Below are 18632 nucleotides of genomic sequence, written 5' to 3'. Positions count from 1 at the left end.
GCTTCACTCTTATAAGAAGCAAAAAGATGATGCCATAAGGTTGCTTTAGCTGAAGGTTAAGTTTGGCCCAGTGGGTAGGACACAGCACTGAACTTGTCTTCTGCAGGCAACCAGTCAAGGGGAGTTTCCAGCATTAACTTGATTTGGACCTCATGAATTATAGATCCTATTCACAGCTCCACCATTGACTCCTTGTGACCTTGGTCAGCCTTGCTGTGTCCCTAGTTTGTGTGTGGATAAATTGAGCCTTCAATATCTGCTTCCTCTTTCCTTTGCAAACTGAAAATAATGATGCTTAAGAGCTTCACTATGAGGCTGTGAACCTCATTTAACTAATGGCTGTAAAAAACACCGAGACCTTGGAATGAAAGGATCAATGGGAGAATCATGACTTTGTCCTTTTAATGGTACAATGTGCACAAGTTATATGGTGGGGGAAGATAATGAATAGGGATGTTTTTGCTTGTGCAGTATGAAACTAAGTAACTGGATACCACTGGACAAAGTCCATAAAGTCAAAGAAAAGCAAATAGGGGACAGAACTTTATTCAATACATGCTTTCCTTTTCTTTATACTTCTCTGGTTCTCTTTATCTGGAGATATCCAAGCCTCTGAGAAATAGATAGGCTTGAGCGTTTGTGGATGCGTAAGGTGAAGTACAGAGAGGTTGTGGTTGAGACTTTAGACATCTGGTTTGCAGAGGTGCTGAGGACCCACGAGTGTGCATGCTCTCAATGAAGGGTATGAGGGTGAACAGCACCTGGAGGAGGCAGGGAAAGACCAGAGCTCTTGGCTTAGACAGCCAGCGTGTTTTTTTTCTAGTCCTCCTTCTGACTGAAAATACATTCTTAAAAGGGGGGGAGAAAAGCTGTGTGTCAGCTTCTATTAGGGAAAACTGATTTTCCTTGCGAAACTGAAACAGCAAAAACCCATGAGTATTGCAGTAACGGGCCAAATGTTTTGTTGGCTTGTCTTTTTGTGGCAATTCTGGCTCAAGAATACTGGGGATTTTTGAAGACAACCCTTTGAAACATTGAACAGCAATAATTTCAACCATTGATTTAAACTGCCTGCAGGAAAGCAAACTTGTTTTCTGCAGAGGGTGCATTCATGTACGTTCCTGGGATCAGCGTTAGGGTTTGGAGCAAGAGGAAGCAGGCTGGAGCGTTTCAGCTCTGCACTCCTAGGTTTGGTTTCTGAAATTGGAGTACTGCCGGGCAATGCAAAGCACTCTGCAAATATTAAATATTTTTCCTTAACAAATTTGCTTTGGCCCTTTTGTCACTCTTTATGGTTAGCTAATGACTTATTTTTCTGGAACCTTGAAATAAATTTGCGTTGACCAAGTAAACACTGGAGAAAACCGATGTTAAACGTAATGTGCATTTACCTGCAAGCTCAGTCAACCAGGAAACAATATCAGGTGATTTATCTGACTAATGACAACGGCTTGTTTTTTTCCATCATATGGAATGAAAATTAAAAAATAAATAAATAAACTGGTACTGTAGTAATGAAGAAACTGGAGACAGCTGTGACCTCACAGACACTGTCAGCAGAAGAAGAGGTTAAATTCATCAAATAATGTGCTCAGCTCTCCCCACAGACCACACATGCTAGGAGAGTTGGAGTTTACTGTAAATGTGGCTGACAGATGGTTGCCAGACATTACAATGAACTTAATCATTGAGGAGCCCATCACCACTGTCCAGCAGCTGTGTACACAGTTTGTGTGTCATGGCAGTTGAAGCCTAACTGGCACTTCTTAGGAACCTTTCCGTAACCAAGGTAGTAGGAGTTGAGCATTTTCTTTTTTTTATTTATTTTTTCTATGTGGTCTAGAAGTTAGTGAAGCAGGAAGGCCTAAGGCTTAGGGAGTAGGACTCAAATCGTACAGGTCTTTCCTTCACCTGCTCTGTGATCTACAGCTTGTCATAGAATAATATAAATTGGAAAGGACTTTGAGAGGTCTCTGGCTCAGAGTAGGGTCAGCTTACATCAGGCTGCTCCAGGCCTTGGCTAGATAAGCTTTGAACAGCTCCAAGGATGGTGCTTCCACAATCACTCTGAGCCCCTGTTTCCAGTGTTTGCCTGTCCTCATAGTGAAAATATTTTCCTAATATCTGACTGGAGTTCTGCTTTTGATATCCTGTGCTTTAAAGGAGAGAAGTGAGGCACAGAGAAGCTGCAACTTGTCCGGGATCGCTTACTTTTGCATCAGGGCTTGTGAGGTCTTTCTCTAGAGTTTGATCTTTCTCACCAGGAAGCTTAGACAAACTCCCTGAGAAATTCCCAGTGCGAAGTCTCTCAAATCATTTGGCAGAAATTATTCCTCCATCACTTCTCTTCAGACTGTGCAGACCCACTGAGATCCTTTTTTTCCATGGAAATCCTGTATCTCTGCACTAACTCTGGAACTCTTGTATCCTCCAGCTTATATCCTTTCATCTCTGCAGGAAAAGACCTGGGTGTCCTGGTGGGCAAGTTGAATGTGAGCCAGCACATTGCCCTAGTGGCAAAGAAAGACAAACAGTATCCTGGGCTGCATCAGGAAGTGTTGTCAGCAAGTTGAGGGAGTGATCTTTCCCCTCTACTCACACTTGTGAGACTGTCTGGAGTAGCATGTACAGTTCTGGGATCCCAGTTCAAGAAAGACATGGACATACTGGAGTGAGTCCAGTGAAGGGCCATGAAGATGATTAAGGGACTGGAGCATCTGTCATGGGATCAGGCTGAGAGATGGGACTGTTCACCCTGGAGAAGAGATCCGCTTGGGGGGGAATCTAACCAGTGTATAAATACCTGACTGAAGGGTGTAAAGAAGAACGGAGCCAGACTCTTCTCAGAGGTATCCAGTAAAAGGACAAGAGGCTATGGGCACAAACTGAAATACAAGAATTTCTATTTAAACAATTTTTTTGTTGTTGTGAGGGTGGTTGAACACTGCAACAGATTGCCCAAGGAGGTTGTGGAGTCACTATCCCTGGAGATGCTCAAAACCCAACTGGACTATATCCTGAGCCACCTGCTCTCAGTCACCTGCAGTTGCCCCTGCTTTAAGCTGGGGGCTGGACTAGACTGTCTCCAGAGGTCCCTTCCAAGGTCAACTATTCTGTGGTTCCAAAGCATCTTTAATGAAGCTGAGCTATCGGGAGTTTCTGGTAGGTGCTACAAATACTGATTGCTGTCCCCAACAACAGAGTTGAAGTGGCTCTGAAAGGTGGTGCATGTACATTCATCTCATTTGACCCTACAACAAATGCATTTCAGCCGGATCCAAAAACCAGGTCTATTACCTTGCTATTTTAAGCCCACTAATAATTATTCTCAGGGGTTAGAGACATTGGAGAAATTGAAGCTTAAATATGCAGTCAGCACTACAGAGTAGTGCCTTTTCCCCACCTTTTGTACCAGCAAACTTTAAACCTCATGCAATCTCTAAATGGTCAGGAGTAAATGTGAAGGTTGAAGACAGTTTTTTCAGATGAGGTTAGGACCACTTGGGAAGACTCTGAGGGGTAAACATCAGTTTACCCATTTAAGACACATGGTTATAGGTCTAGCAGATACAAATAGCAGGTTAATGAAATACAAGTTACGATTGCTCCCAAGGTGATATATAATATCACCTTTCCTTGTTTTATTGTGAGATCAGTCTGTTCTCTAACATGTTACTTTATTTCTTCAACATCTCCCATTTTATGCCAGTAGCCAGGGCTGCTCTTGATATAAACAGTTCTTGATGCAAAGGAAGCTGGTTGGTCAAGTTTCTGTAGGGACCTTGCAGGGTCTGTGTTAGAGCAAGGGAAAAGTTCAGTGACACTTTTATTGGGGCTGATGCCTATACTGTGGTCAGACCTCCCTGATAGGCTGAATGGAAGGTGAAAATTCAGAGAGTCTTGATGGTGGAGTTTCAGCTGGTTGTGAATGTGTGCTGCCTGTTGCTCCTGGGCTTAGTTTTATATACTTCACCTGACCTTTAGAGTATGTTCCTTGATAATATGCCTGACCTTTTCATATCCAATTATCAGATTTGTTCAACTGTTGACCAAATCCTATTTTATCTGCTCCAGCCCTCCCCCCACTTCCTGTTCAGCATCGTGGAAACATTGTGCTTGCTCACCAGAGCTGGAGGATGTGTTGTAACTCTCAGGGCTTTCTTGCTCTCAAATGCTGATACCCAATGCCAGCTTTTGCAAAGGGCTCTGCCTCTCCAGTCATACTTGGGGCATCCCTCACCTCAGAACAGGGTCATGTGCCAGAGGAGAACTAGATTAGTCTTTTTAGCAAAGGCCACAGGAATATTTGGCAGGCATGATGCTTGTATGTTCTCATTCAGGGTTTCCCCTAGCAATGGCCTTAGGCTCTTGCAGACTTTGCTGCTCTGCAGAGCCCTTTACATTTGCAAACATGCAAAGCATATGTAATGCACATTTCAGCTGCTGGCATAAGAACCCTGTGGTGAGCAGAGAGGAGAGAATCTGCCTCCCCACCAGTCTCAGTCTCATCCCTAATGCAGAGGCAGTTAGTTTGCTGCTAGGACTACCAGAAACTAGATAGTTCAGTGTAGTTCAGTTCTTTGGTAGATAGATTGGAGCTGTTTAACTCTCTGGAATAGATCTTCCACCCACACCCTGGTTTGCAGAAGGTTTTATTTAGCTCAAGTGATACGGAGCTTTGTTTTGGTCTTTCCGCCTGCATGGTGTTTGAAATAGAGCTAGCTAAAATTGGAATTAAAGTCAGTACTTGGAGGCTGCTTCTTCTATTCCTGAGGAAGCAAAATGGATCTACTTTCTTTTTAGTCCTTATGCCCTTACCAATTATCTTCCATGGTATTTTAATTAACGTTTTGAAGAAATATTTAAATACTGTAGGTTTTCATCAAAGTCCTTGTCTTAGGTTAAAGAAGCAACACAGATTTTTGGTAAGTGTGAAGCCAGTTCATGACTAACAGAAAAAGCATGTGAAAAGGCCTATTGTTGGAAACTTCTGGAAAATCCACAGAAGAAAAAAAAAGTAATTACTCTATTTTCTTAGTATTTCTTATGTTGCAGCAATATTGCTGCACTTCAGCCAACCTGATCAGTGTAACATCATCAGCTCATAAGCTCTAGTTCTGTGGGTAATGGAATCCTTCTGACTTCACTGTCTCTGGCTATTGTCACTGCACTAGAACACCTTAGGTTCAGCTACACTCCCAGTAGTCATTGAAAAAATATGTATATCTAGCTAATAGAAACTAAAAGCCAAAACAAATACGCAAGTCTGTCATATTTTGTAGCAGGGATTAAGCAACATTTCCTTATTTTCTGACTTTTCAGTCCTTAGCTAACTTGAGAAACACTTGTAGCAGCTGTGCAGTGTTGGAGTCAGTAGTTGAAATAGTTGATGTGCTCCACTGCAGAAATCTGTCCCTCTGTGAAGGGAGAATGCTTTCCAAGTTACGCTTGTCTTAAAGTGAAAGCAAGTTCTCATGAGCATAGTATTCACAATCTAGCCTTTGGTTTGTAAATACTACCGGGAAGAACCTCAATTACATTGAACGCAGGGTCTCACTAAAATGCCGGACCTGACTTTCTGCAGTATAACGCAAACTAATATTCAGTGTGGAGGGATTTAGTGAAGTGTCTGGGTGATGCCAGCTTTCTAAAATCCAGTAGGCGTGTTTCTCTTCCAACAATTATGGTGGGGTTTGCATTCCTCTCTGATCCTCACTTGCTCAGTTTCAGGCTGTAATTTGGAAGGCGTGATTTATAGAGCTCTACCTCTGCTCTTTTGGGGCACCTCAGTGTATGTGTACAAATGCCATAACTCTCAGTAGCAGTGGAAAAAACATGCCAAAAGCTGTATTTGTGTTCTTAAGAGTTGCCTTGCTGGTATGCTGTTGTGCCAAACCGTAGGAAAGATGCAGGGAGGGAGTTAAATAACAGTGATAACAGAGTTAAGAACCTGATCCTCCTTTTTTTACTTGCTTCCAGTTCATACTGAAGCTGGTGAAAGGCCAGGACGGAAGAGAATTGGGCTTCTGTTGTTTGTTAACTATGCTCAAAAGGTCTGTAAACATAAACTAGTTAACTGATGCTCACTAGTTGTTGCATTGGTGAGAAACTTAGGCAGGGGACAGTTGGGTGACTGTCTTGCAACTATAGATGGTATCTGTAACCCTTCCGGACTTAGACTGTTAAACTGCTGTTTCTGGTCCTGCGTTCAGACCAAAAGATTGCAAGTCTTGTTCATCCACTAAGTGTTAGGGTTTAACATATCTTTCTCACAAGACTTATGGGGGTGATGGGGAGGAGCTGCTGCTGCTGTTCGTTTTCTGCCCTAGGGTAGACTGGCTGAGTGTTTGGGAGTGAGTGAATATGCGAATATGAAAAGTGACAGAGTGCTAATACGTTAGGCATTCATTTTGTATCATATTAGCAGTGCTTGTAGTGGATAAGTGAAATGTCATACCATGTTATATGCAATTATGGGTGAGGTAACCTGGATGGGCTTAACAGGGACTGGAGCCTGTATCTTAAAATTGCATCCAACTTTACTGAAAGTGTCTGTGAGAGAAAGATGAAGAAAAGCATGAAGTTTATTTGTGAGAACCTTTCAGATTACTTATGACCACCTTTTTGGCAAGCTTAAAAGTCATAGTTCTATGAAGAAAAGCATCAGAATCAGCTCAGCACTTTCTGGTTAACCTGTCTCACTTTGGAGCTAAGAAAAAAAGGAGAGGGAATCCTTAATTAATATAATAATGGTTTTGTGAGGAACCTTCTTAATCATCTGCTCAAGTCTTTTCCCCTTTCCCCAATTTTCAGAATTCCCTCAGCTGATACAACTTGCTTTTTGGACTTTGCAGTTGAAGAAAGATCACATAAGGGATCTGATCCAATGGACAAATACTGCTTTGAAATCAGTTTTGCTACTCTCTTTTTTGGTTTGTATTCTGGATTCTGCATGGTGTCTGCCTTTGGCAGATCACTTCATTCCTGTGTGCCTTCGTTGTTACGTCCATTAAATGACAGCAGTAATTGGCACACTGGGAGACTGTTCAGGCCTAATAGAATCACTTTCTCAGACAGAAGAGGCCTAAAAATGATTATTGAAAACCATTTTTCTTCTTATTAAGTCTTCTTTGAAACCAGGAAGCCCCTGGTTGATAAGGAGTGAAACTTCCGCTGTTGGGGTGGAATGTCTTGTTCTTTTGCTTTCCTCAACACAGCATTGTAAGGCACTCGGAGCGGTCCAGCGACCCTCGCGGAAAGCCTTAGGTGCTTCAGCCCCCAAGGAATCTGCGATACGTACTGACAAGCGCTCTGTACAGATCTAAGCCACACAGCTTGAAATTGCTAGCTGCATTACTGAGAGGCTTAGCTGAGCTGTGTTACTGTAAACAGAAGACACCTGGACCACTTTCCTAATAAGGTCCCTTGGACTAAAGAGCTAAGAGACTTTACATGTTTCCCTGCACAAACATCCTGTGAACTGTTAAATAGGAAGATGCAGTTCTTGTGTCTTATTTTCTGTTCTCTGTGGTCTCTAGGGATGTAAACCCAGAACCTCTTACTTGCACTTGATTTTAAAATGTAATGAGGAAAAGGACAGTCACAGTACATCATGGCTGGCTGCCTCTGCAGATGCTCAGTTAATGGAAAGTTTCAGTGTTCTTCCTGTATTTGAAAGCCTCTCCAGGCTTTGGATTCAATCCTCTGTGTTGGTGCTAAAGGCAAACTTCCTGTTAGCATTTTCAAGGACAGAATTTTACCTCTTGTTTCTAGGAATGTCTGCAAGATCTTCAGATTGCATGTGTTCACCAGCACTGCAGGATCTTGGTCTGTCTTTTGTCTCTGTTCTCACCTGCTAGAGAAACATCGAGTTTCCTCGAGGAATGCTGGTTCCTTGCCGCTGGGGCCATTTGCAAGACCTAGACCTGTACTGGGCTGGCCACCATCTCATTTGTGCCTCAGGGCAGTGTGAGGGCGTTGTGCGCTTAGAGCATTTGCACACACAGGCACTGCTGCTACCCTGGTAACAGCTGTCCTACAGAACATCTCCCTGGCTCATCGGAGACAGCCCAAGGATTGGCTTCTCAAAGGAGCCAAAGCAAGGGTGACCAACTCCTGCCCATGCTTCTGCAGCTGGCGATGTTTCTTATGGCAGGAGCCTGTGTATCACCAGCCGAATTTTAGCCCTCTCCTGCACTCCTCTGTTAGTCCTTGCACAGTTCTAAAAAGCAGAGGCTTTACTTTGAGAAATGCTGTTTTTTGTTCTCCTTGGGCCTTCCTAGCTCCTCACTGGTTTCAATTCCAAATGCTTCACGTCACCATTTGGAAACTCAGCAGTATGCAGGACTTGTCTTTTTGCTTTGTGCAGCAGCTGCCTCTGAAAACCTCAGCCACAAGCACATGTGGTTCCAATTAGAGAGAACCTCTGCAATGCTATGTGGATATGGATGGGGATCGGCTGACCTCTTTATTTTAACACAGCTAGCCTGGCCCTGCGGGAGCTGACTGTTAGCTCGCATTTTTCTTATTTGAGACACTTTTGCTTCACAACCGAATTCCTGAAATCAAAGGGAGGCTGAGGGTAGCAGGCTGCAGGCAGCATGCACTGGGGGCCGGGTCTTGGTCACTTGGAGCACTCGAGCTCTCGGGAGAAGGTGACCTATGGCCTTTATGCCTCTGCCAGCCAAAGAATACAGAAAGCAGATGTCCCCGAGCACAGCCTTGGCCGAGTTAATTATCCTTAGGAGACTTCCAGCCGCCCCCAGCTTCTCCTCCCTTGCGCAAAGAATGCAAAATAGCTGTCTGTGTAAAAAGACACCATTTTGTATTTATTTTGGCTTAAAATGCTGTTAGGGCTAGAATGGTCTGATCGTGAGCATAGGGTGCCAGCCTTCTGGGTTCTGCTTGCAGCTCTGGAACAAACTGGTTTAATTATCCAGTGTTTCAATTTATCCACTGCAAATAATGGTGAGGTGATTTAAAGGAGAGAGATAAAACTTTATGTGTATGTGTCTCCTATCACTATTGGATTCTCAATGAAGACCCTAAGTATTTAAGGGCCAGTGGGCCCTAAAATTAACTGTACAACTAGTGTTTTTAGCATTTAGTTGATTTGGGCTTCTAAGTCACTCAGGCATCTCTGGAAGTTTTACCACAGATAATGTGTGTGTGTGTGCATAAATATATAGAGAGAGAGGCCATAGATGTAGTTAGTCTCCTCTTTAAGCATGTAAAACGCTGAATTTTCGTTGACCAAAATCTGAGTGTTTTGCAATTACCGCTGTTATGAGCACTAGCTGGAGTGGGGAACGGGCTTTTGTTTTCACATAAATGAGCTTAGTAAATGATTTCCTACATAACTGTAGCAAGATCAAACTAACAGATGTAAAATGTCTTAAATTCCTGGCATGGAGGTTTGGGTCAAAGTTGCGATACGGCAGGCTGTCCTGTTTTTTCTTAATTCTCAAACCTTGTTGTTATGTATTTAATTTAGACAGATACTTTGTCTTCAAATGTGCCTCTGAGTGGGTTGGATGCATTTAGCTCTACAGGAATACGGAAGCCAAATATATAGAGTTATTCAGATAAAGGAACATTACTGGCCTGAATAATGCCGTGGACACTTTTTCTCTTCAGGCCATGGATTTAACTTAAAATATTCAAATGTAAAAATCTTTGCCAAGTTGGATTGTTTTGACTAAAATGAATCAAGAGGTACTTACACAAGCAGTTCAGCCTGCAGCTGTAGCTGCCACCAACTGTAGCATGGAACTGTCAGGTGCACTGAGGTGTTTCCCACCGGCCTATGCAGATTTTGAAGAGAAGGTGTACTTCATTCAGAGGACTGCAAGACCAAAACCTCCTTCCTACAAGGCCTCCATTTTCAGCTACTGGGATCACATGGAGATGTGAAAAATAGGAGTGTGCCAAGGAGGCTGCCCCAAATCAGTAACTACCAAAATTATTGGTAATGTTTAAGAAAACTTGTCTTTAGCGGATTGTTCTCATTCTTTCAGAAAAGTTGTGATTTGCCTTGACAACTTTTGCTGTTCACTGCTCCTGTCACGTTTACGTGCAGGAAATGTTTTGACATAAATGAATAAAAGCAGATAGAGCGCCTATCCCAGGTGAGCTGGAAGTTGTCCACACAGTACTACAAATTATGCAGTATTGAATAGAAAACCAGGATTTGTGAAACTGGCATTTTTGCTGTTGTATTGAAGCAACTTTGCCTCAGCAACAAATTTCTGAGTCGTTTGCCTGCTTCTCTACTCTGGAGAACACTTCGAAGTACACTCAGAAATCATTTTTGACCTTGTATCTAGTAATTCATAGAACTAAGCCTCGGATATGAACAGAGCTATCAAAATACAAATAGAAAAGAATGATCATAAAACAAATTCTTCTATGGTCAGAAAATGTAAGTGGCAGAGGGAAGTAGGTAGGTTCAGGTTTGAGGTATGAACAGTAGGTAAATGCTGCATTTCCAACAGCAAGTTGGTAGACTGCTCCCTGCAGTCTCCCTACTCTGTCTCCCTACACAGTCTCCCTCCCACTTCCTGGATTACTTCAATATTTCTTAAAAGTTGCTAGCTCCTAGCAATGAAAGAACTAAAAAACTTATACTACTTCCTGGATTTTTTTGTTTGTTTTAAGAGATGGTGGCATTAGTCTCCAAACCTGAAGTTCCCAAAACATGGTGAGGCTAGGATAAACTGTGAGTGAGACCGGTCTGAATCTGCAATAGGCCTATAACTATCTCAGGTGAACAGCTTTTACTGTTAAGGTTTTGATTTAGTAAAGCACTTAAAACCTTGCTTAATTTAGGTGAGTATTTACATCTCACTTCATGAGCTGAAGTGGGTGACCCTAACTTTTAAGGTAACAACTTGACTTTTCCAAATAAACCCTAAAGCTGTGGGAATCCTCTGTGTCTGGTGCTAACACAGGATGTCCTGAGTCACAGGAAAATTGCAGGTTGCATTTCTACTTCTGCTCTTTAGAGATGACTGTCCTGAAATAGTTGGTCACAGATACCATCTCTGATAAAGCCAAAATAAACTATGAAAAGTCTAGCTAAAGAATATGTTTCACAAGAGGAAACAAGTTCCTGGAACCACTAAAGTTTTTCGAGACCCGTTTTAGGAGTTCATGTCTCAAATTATGTTGGTAGGTGTGGGCCATGTCTGCTAAGTTTCACTGCGCATTTTTCATATCTTGATCTCTGAATCTTTTCTAGGCCATTCCTTCTAGTTCTAGCAGTCAGTAGGTGATATAGCACAACTCATTATTTTGTGAAATGTATAATCTATGTTTAGCATTGCTGCCTAATTTAAGCACTCAGATGAGGCTAATGAAAGATTTAAATCTGGAAGCTCTTTAGCTTTTAGCACATGAATTTGGCTATAAAAAAAAAGTCAACAAAATATTTTTAGTTCCATTCTGTGTATGTTTGTCTTGCCAATGTGTTTACTTCGTGTTCTCAGTAGGTACATGCATTTGTTTATACACATATTTTTGGATGGGCGTGCAAGTGGTCTGGGCTTCATAATAGATATGTTGCGTATGTATGAAAGCACCTGTGTTCATGTACAGGATTCAGATGTGAAAATATTTCTTTGGGCAGTCATAGTTTGTGATGAGGCAAAGTAGCGCTATGGTTGGTGACAGCACCCAGTTCCTGGGAGCTCAGTACTTGCTGCATCACATGGAACAGTTTTCTCCCTCTAAGTCTATTTTGGAAGGCAGGGGGGTTTCTGAAAGCCAAACCCTCTTAAAGTATCTCACATACATTCAAAATCAGTAGTCACTTACCAAAGCATTGAAATGAGTCCTGGGGACTACTCTAAGACTTACATTTTGCTCTGCATGAGAAAGATGCAGGGTGTTGTTCTTAATTTTTCTTTCTTCAAAATCTATGATGGATACACAGCAGAACGGTCCCTATTTTTGACAGGGGCCAAAAATCTATTTATGTCCCCTGGTCAGACCTGTGCCCTTTCCCTGATAAATTTGCACTTGTGCTGCTTGGGTACTGTCTGTTTAGGTGCGCTAGCTTTTGTGTTTAAAATGTCTGTTGCTCTATAATCCTTGCATGTAAAATGTTTGTGGGGAACGAAAGACAAAAATCTCTCCCCCTTGTCTGCAGGGCCTTGGGTGACCGAGCTATTGTCTTAGGAACAATAGTGCAAATGTTTAAACAATAAAGTTGTCCCGCGTTCCCCCTCCGGTACTGAACAGCGTGCTGTGTGGTGCGTCAGCAAGGCTGGCGCTGCGCTGAACACTGGGGGTTTTCAGGCCCGCGAGCTAATGCTTACATGATGCAGGAACTGCTGTAGAGCCAGGTTCCTGCTCCAGGGGAATACCAAACCAGCCTCCCCCTGAAGTCGTGGGATGTAATCTGAGTAAGGTCTGAGTAAACTGAAAGCAGCAGTTCCCGCGCTGGACTTTGCGGTATAAGGAATGCCACGCAGGATGCATAAGGGGAAGAGTGGCTCCATGAGAGGTTTTTTGGGCAAGGACTGCAGAGCCTGCTTATTTACTGCATTGCTGAGTGAGACCCTTGGGAGACTTTGGGGAAAATCATCTATTGTCTTAAATGATCCGCTGTTGCGCACGGGTGCCAGCCCCAAGGCATTATTCTCTGCGCAGGCTCTGCCCTCGTGTGGCTGCCAGGCTCCTTGGCGGGGGGAGCTGCAGAGCCAGCTGTGCACCCGCCTAGCAGAGCAAAAGTGCTTGCCCAGAACCAACTGCTTTTTCAAGCTAGCAAACGTGTATCCTGGTAAGTGTGTGCTGAAGACGGTGAGTCCTTTTGCTGCTCTAAGGGGTAGCCCAAGTGCAGAGACAGTCATCTTTTATAACCATTAAAAAAAAAAAAAAAACCACTCTTAAACACCGTCAGCAAAATCTTGTTTCTTCTTGCTTGATCTCATCTGCACCTGAACATGAGAGAAAAAATTAGAGGGAATTAATTATTCAGGTAATAAAAGCCATAAAATCTAGAGGGGGGACCTCAGATTTGTTATCTAGATTCTTTTTATTTGAGGCATATATTGTAAATCCTAGCACATACCAAATGCAAACTTTAATTTCAGTTTCATTACTGCTTGCTACAGTGCGATGCTACCCAGGCTTTAGAAGGGTGGAGGTCTGATCACTTTGAACTCTTTTCCAGACTTTGCATAGCCAGTTTCCATAACTGGTACCCTATACTGGGTACCTTTAATTAAAGAACTAATAATGACTAAAGGGACCAGCTTTTGAAATAAGGTACAGTCGGCTATCTCATGGAAACATAAGTATGTGACTTTCATGAAAATGTGGTAAAAAGCTCACACCGGTGCCTATAACAACATAACATGCAGTTCAGTCGTGAATCAGCTCCAAATTATCTCAGACTGTGTGTACCTTTGGAAAAAAGGGTGCTTCTGAAATGTGCAGTTGTCATTATCTTATTGAATGCCTCTTACATGTTACTTCTAGCAGATGAGCTTACAGGCAAAGGGCTGCTTTGCAAATCCAGAGCGTGTTTGCTGGGGGCAGCAAGCATAGACCAAAGTGTGAGCTCCCCTAAAAAACATCTTAGCCTAAGCCAGAGAGGTAGGAAAATGATGCTCTTTTGCTCCCTCAAAATGTAATTTATATTCCTGATCGAGGGTTGCAATGACCAGAGAAGATGCTTGTTGTTTAAAGGGTTCACCGCAAGATGTGTGTGGAACTGACACAGAATTTTGGGAAAAGTTGCAGATGTGTGAATAGTTGCTGTAGTTGGCAGATCAATTAAACTCATTGATCAGTCCATCTAGTGAGCGTTAGTGTGTTAATGAAGGGAGCCCCCAGCAATGCAGGCTGAAGGAGAAAGGCATTCATTTACAGACAAAATGTATAATTGTATTTGGCAGATGGTGCTTTGGGACTAGTGAATCCAGTGCAAAACTGGATTAATTTTCCCTTTAAAGAGGGTAGCTAATGTGGCTGAAAAGGAGCTTTTGGGCTCATTGGTTCATGTGGAGATCCATGTAGGGGATGAGAGCTTAATCCTTTGCACCACTCCACCTGTCTTGAAATTCTAGGTGTTTTTATATGTGTGCATGCACATGTTAGATGATGCCTTCTATAAAAGTACTTGGCAAGTATTGATTTAAATACCAGAGAGAAGCTCAAGACCTGAGGAATGGTTGTGGTAACAACTCGGAGCCAGATCTGAGAATGGGAGTGGATGAATGTTTCTTAAACCAGGCTGGGTTCCAGAGAAACAGTAAAAGCTGAGGAAGTGTCACTTCGGATGTCATTTTTCTGCTTTCTTCATGTAAAGGTGAAGGAAAGATTAAAGATCCACTCTGAATGCAAGTGCAGGAACAAATTTAGCATATGTATCTAGAGCTTCTCGTGCTCTTGCCAGTTATTTTGTTGTATAGTCACAGACTGTGTGTTCAAATACACATACATGTCTTCACAGTGTTGCCAACACTCCCAGTCTTAATCTGTTGCACAATAATTAGTCCTCAAATCAAGAGATTTCATTTTCCTTTGTTTCACAGAAGAAAAAAAATGTTTTTAGGCTTCCTTGCTGCATGGCAAAATTCAAGAACAACAACCCAGCCACACTCAAGATTCAAACACGAAAGGCAAATGACGTTCATGCCACGGAAGTGTATGTGGGAACTCGGTTGGAAAATTTTTCATTAGGTTTCACTGCAGATCTAGAGGTGACCCTGACCTAAATGCCCAGAGTTTTCTCCATCTCTGACCTTTGGGGCCAATTTTAATTGAGCTTGAGCTTACCAGAGCCCATCTGTTATCAAAACACGAAGACTTGCAAGGCCTCAGTATGAACCCCTGATTCAGTAGAGTTTTAGCAGGGATGTAGTAGCATTTCAGTGTAGCAGAGCTTCAATATAAAAAGAAACCTGGAAAGAAAGTGCAAGTTTCAGCATGACTTATACAGTGATCTAACACTGTTTTTTCCTGGGGTGTGCTGTTTCTTGGGGCTGGTTTTAGGGAGGTACATGTGTGTTGGGATTTATTCGATAACTTTTATAAGGCTCGGATTCCCTCTAGTGGTTCAACTTAGAAACACTTCCTCCCCCCCCCCCGCCCCTTTTGCTCTGGACAAAGTGTTTTTGACACCTTCTGTTTTTTGACGTTGCTGTTCAAAGACACTTCAGTAGCCTGCTTGCACGGTGCTTTTCTTTAAGGTTAACCTTTTTGTTCTCAGGCTGGTCTCTTCTTTCCAGTGCTGAAATGCACACAAAGAGCATTCTCCAGGGCTAGCGATGAGCTCCAAGCCTTGTCGCACTGGCACAGGAGTAAAGCTATGGGCCCTGAAAGTTTTCCAGGCTGAAATGATATTCATGAATGAAGGCAGTAGAAGGTGAAGGCAAAAACAAGCAAGTAAGCTGGAATTTTGAGTTCACAGAGGATATAGGTCAATATGTAGCTTGCAAATCTCCAAACTGCCTTCATGGTCTGCAGGCAAATTTCACTGTGGCAAATAAATGTTAACAAAAGGTTTATATGATTTTAGTATTGACAGCTCTGGAGTGTGAAGCCATCTGTTTTTCATGCTTAAATACTAGTGTGAAACTAACTCCCCATGTATGTATAGATGTCCTCTTTAATTAGCTGCAATCTGTCCAGGAAGTCAAGCTGTTGGGTTTTCTTTTATGCTGTGAAGCAAATGAAGAAGAATCTAGTGAAATCTAAGCCAGCACCACTTATCACAGCAGAGGTAAATCCTTCATCTTGGCCTCTGATTATTAGTATCTGTCTTTCAGCTTCCTGTTCTGTTTGGATATCTGAGGCTCAGACTGAATTCAAGAGAGTGGCTGAAGAAAACGTGACTTTGCCGTGTCACCACCACCTGGGCCTCCTGGAGCAAGGAAGCTTGGATATCGAGTGGCTGCTGCACGTTTCTGAAACAGTCCAAAAAGCGGTAGGTTCTCTTTAGCTGCAATTTGCATCTGCTCAGAAAATTCCCTTATTTCTATGTTGACATCAAGAGCAGCCATTAATCTGAAGAGATTTCTGCGTTCTCGTTTGTAAGTTATACTGTGGGAGTGACTAATGTTTAGAAAACATAACTGATTTTAAGAGCTGTTGTGAAATGTATGCAAGTTATTTGATATGAATGCATCTTATATTGGAGCAGGCACTGATATAATTGGGTTTGCTTTAAACCAACATCGTTAATCAGTCGTTTCTGGATCAACCTCAAAATAGGCCTTCAGGTTTTCAGAAATGACCTTGGATTTTGTACGTCCAGTTTTTGAAACCTCTGTTTCAGAAAAAAAATAAGGGAGTTGAGCACTTTTAAAAGTCAGGCCTAAGGTAACTTAAATTAGTTTGTCAAAACAAGCCAAAACTAGAGGTCACTCTTGTATATTATGGCATAAGCTGATGCCCTTGCTGGGATTTTGACAGAAGTACAAATGCTCCAGTATAAACCCGTAGTGTAAATACGGTTTAGGTATGAGTCTCAGATGTGAAACCCAGGTTTAATTTACTAATATGCTGCAGACTTCCTGCATGACCCTGGGTAATCACTTAGCCCTGCAAAAACCTTAGTTCTCAGTTTCTGGAATAGTTCAGCTATAGTTTTTTGCTCTGTGTATTGAAAGTAACGCTACAACTGGCTGATCAGTGACTGTCTTGGCTCATCAGGTAATCACTTACTCTGGAGGCCATGTTTATGATGACCTGAACGAGGAACAGAAAGGCCGTGTTTCCTTCACTTCTAATTTTCTTGCTGGAGATGCGTCCTTGCAGATCATATCCCTGCAGTCCAGTGATGCAGGAAAGTACATATGTAAAGTTAAAAATGCTGGGCAGTACGAATGGGCTCGCATCACCCTGAAGGTTGTAGGTAAGGTCATTTTGTTGTTCTTCCAAAGGAAAAAAAAAAATCACTAGACTCATTTCCTGGAGGCAGATTTATTTCAGCAGGGTATAAATACACAAAGACATTTCATGATCAGATTTCACTGTCCAACTCCATATCTGTCTTTGCATTTTTTGGCAAAGGACAGGACACAGGAAGGGCTTAAAGAACTGTTTGGAGGTCAGCATAACCACCTGTAAAAACTGTTCTTTCCAAATTACATCTATGACCTCATCACAACCTAGAATGATATCCTAGCTTAGCTGGTGATCACCCTGTCCAGATCTCTCACTGGAGATTCCGGGTTCATGTTCCAGGACTCTGAACTGGACCAAGTCAGGGAGGTGACCTGTAAACTGCTGGGGTTAGCATTTCTTTTCCTTGATTTCAGTTTTTTGGTTGGCTTTTGGCACTTATGCTGTTATCCCAGAGAAGAACTGTTGTGGCCTGCCAGATGCTATGGGGAGAAAGAGGAAGAAATGGAGAAGAAGGGGGAGGGAAAAGATGTTCTCTAAATAGTACCTAAAGAAGGAATACAGTGATAGAGCTGCACTGGTGCAAATATCCATGAGGCAAACTGCCCCAAACCACAGTGTGGCATTTCTATGTCTGTGGGCCAGCCAGCCCTGCTTCTTAGACTATGAAACTGCACAAAGTTGCAGTTAAAGTCCATTAGCAAGCATCCCTGATGTTCTTGCTAATGCTCTCTAGAGAAGACAGCTCTCAGAAGCTGCTTGATATGTGTCCTCTTGCCAAAGAAAGGGTTTTCCACTGAGAAAATAGTTTGTGGCATTTGCGTGACCTGTGTTCTGTTTCTTCCAGAGAAGCCTTCCAAGCCCAAATGCTGGCTAGAAGGGGAACTGCTGGAAGGAAAGGAACTTTCCTTGCAGTGTCATTCTGCATCTGGCACTGCACCTATCTCCTACCGATGGCAGCGCTTAAGCGAGATCGAAGAGAGAGCTGAACATCTCCCACCTACATCAAGAGTCAGTAAGTAAGGTCATTTCCTCTTAGAGTACACTCAGGAAAGCCAAGTAACCGCACGCACTTGAACTCTCCTCTAGTCCTGATGCTGGAAGTCATCTGCCCGTCTTTTAGGCAGGGAACACTTAGTGGCAGTGATAGCAATGGTATAGTGGTGCTTCTGACTACTGCAGCTGGATGATGTAGTCCCGTAACAAGGGAGTGAATGAGTGTAAGTGTTCGTGGTTTTACTGAAATGATGTTTTGTGAGGCATCCTTTACTCCTTTTGAGCTGATTTGACCTGGAAATTCAACCTGGGTTTCTGGGTCCAGGTTCTGTGCCCTATTCGCCATCCTTTACAGTTTCCTAATTTAAAATTTTCTGATTAATCTTGCTGTTGTTTTTCCTGTTTCAGACATATCTAATCCTGGGCAAGTCCTACTAAAGAATCTCACCCAGATGAGTACAGGTTTATACCAATGCATTGCTACCAATGAGGCTGGACAAGAAAGCTGTGTTGTTCAGGTGACAGTGCAGCGTGAGTATCAGTGCATAACTAGTATTCGCACCACTGTATGAGCAGCATTGCTTCTCAGCTGTCCTATCTCTGCTGATGAATTCTGTGCCACACCTTTGCCCTTTCATACTTGAATCACATGAAGCAGTTCTTATTTATTGCCCTTGTGGTTTGCACAGCATTTCTCAGGATAACCTAGAGTGGTAAATACCTTCTTCAGGCTCAGACATCTTGGTCTGTTAGAAATTTTGATTTTGAGAATAACTAATGGA

At 42.6% G+C, this 18632-nt stretch overlaps 1 protein-coding gene across 1 annotated transcript in view; it reads left to right on the top strand.

Annotated features, from left to right (window-relative positions):
* The window catches only part of CLMP (CXADR like membrane protein), a 46343-nt gene that overhangs the window by 21053 nt on the left and 6658 nt on the right, over nucleotides 1–18632 (top strand). Inside the window, exons 2-5 of the mRNA XM_013949614.2 lie at nucleotides 15777–15934; nucleotides 16663–16864; nucleotides 17702–17869; nucleotides 18259–18381. Of these exons, the coding sequence (XP_013805068.2) occupies nucleotides 15777–15934; nucleotides 16663–16864; nucleotides 17702–17869; nucleotides 18259–18381 (651 nt within the window). The remainder of the gene's footprint in view (nucleotides 1–15776; nucleotides 15935–16662; nucleotides 16865–17701; nucleotides 17870–18258; nucleotides 18382–18632) is intronic.

This window comes from Apteryx mantelli, chromosome 23, assembly GCF_036417845.1.
Source record: "Apteryx mantelli isolate bAptMan1 chromosome 23, bAptMan1.hap1, whole genome shotgun sequence".
In the NCBI taxonomy this organism is placed as follows: Eukaryota; Metazoa; Chordata; class Aves; order Apterygiformes; family Apterygidae; genus Apteryx; species Apteryx mantelli.
The sequence above is the reverse complement of the archived record's forward strand: the minus strand, read 5'-3'. Positions and strand labels throughout refer to the sequence as shown.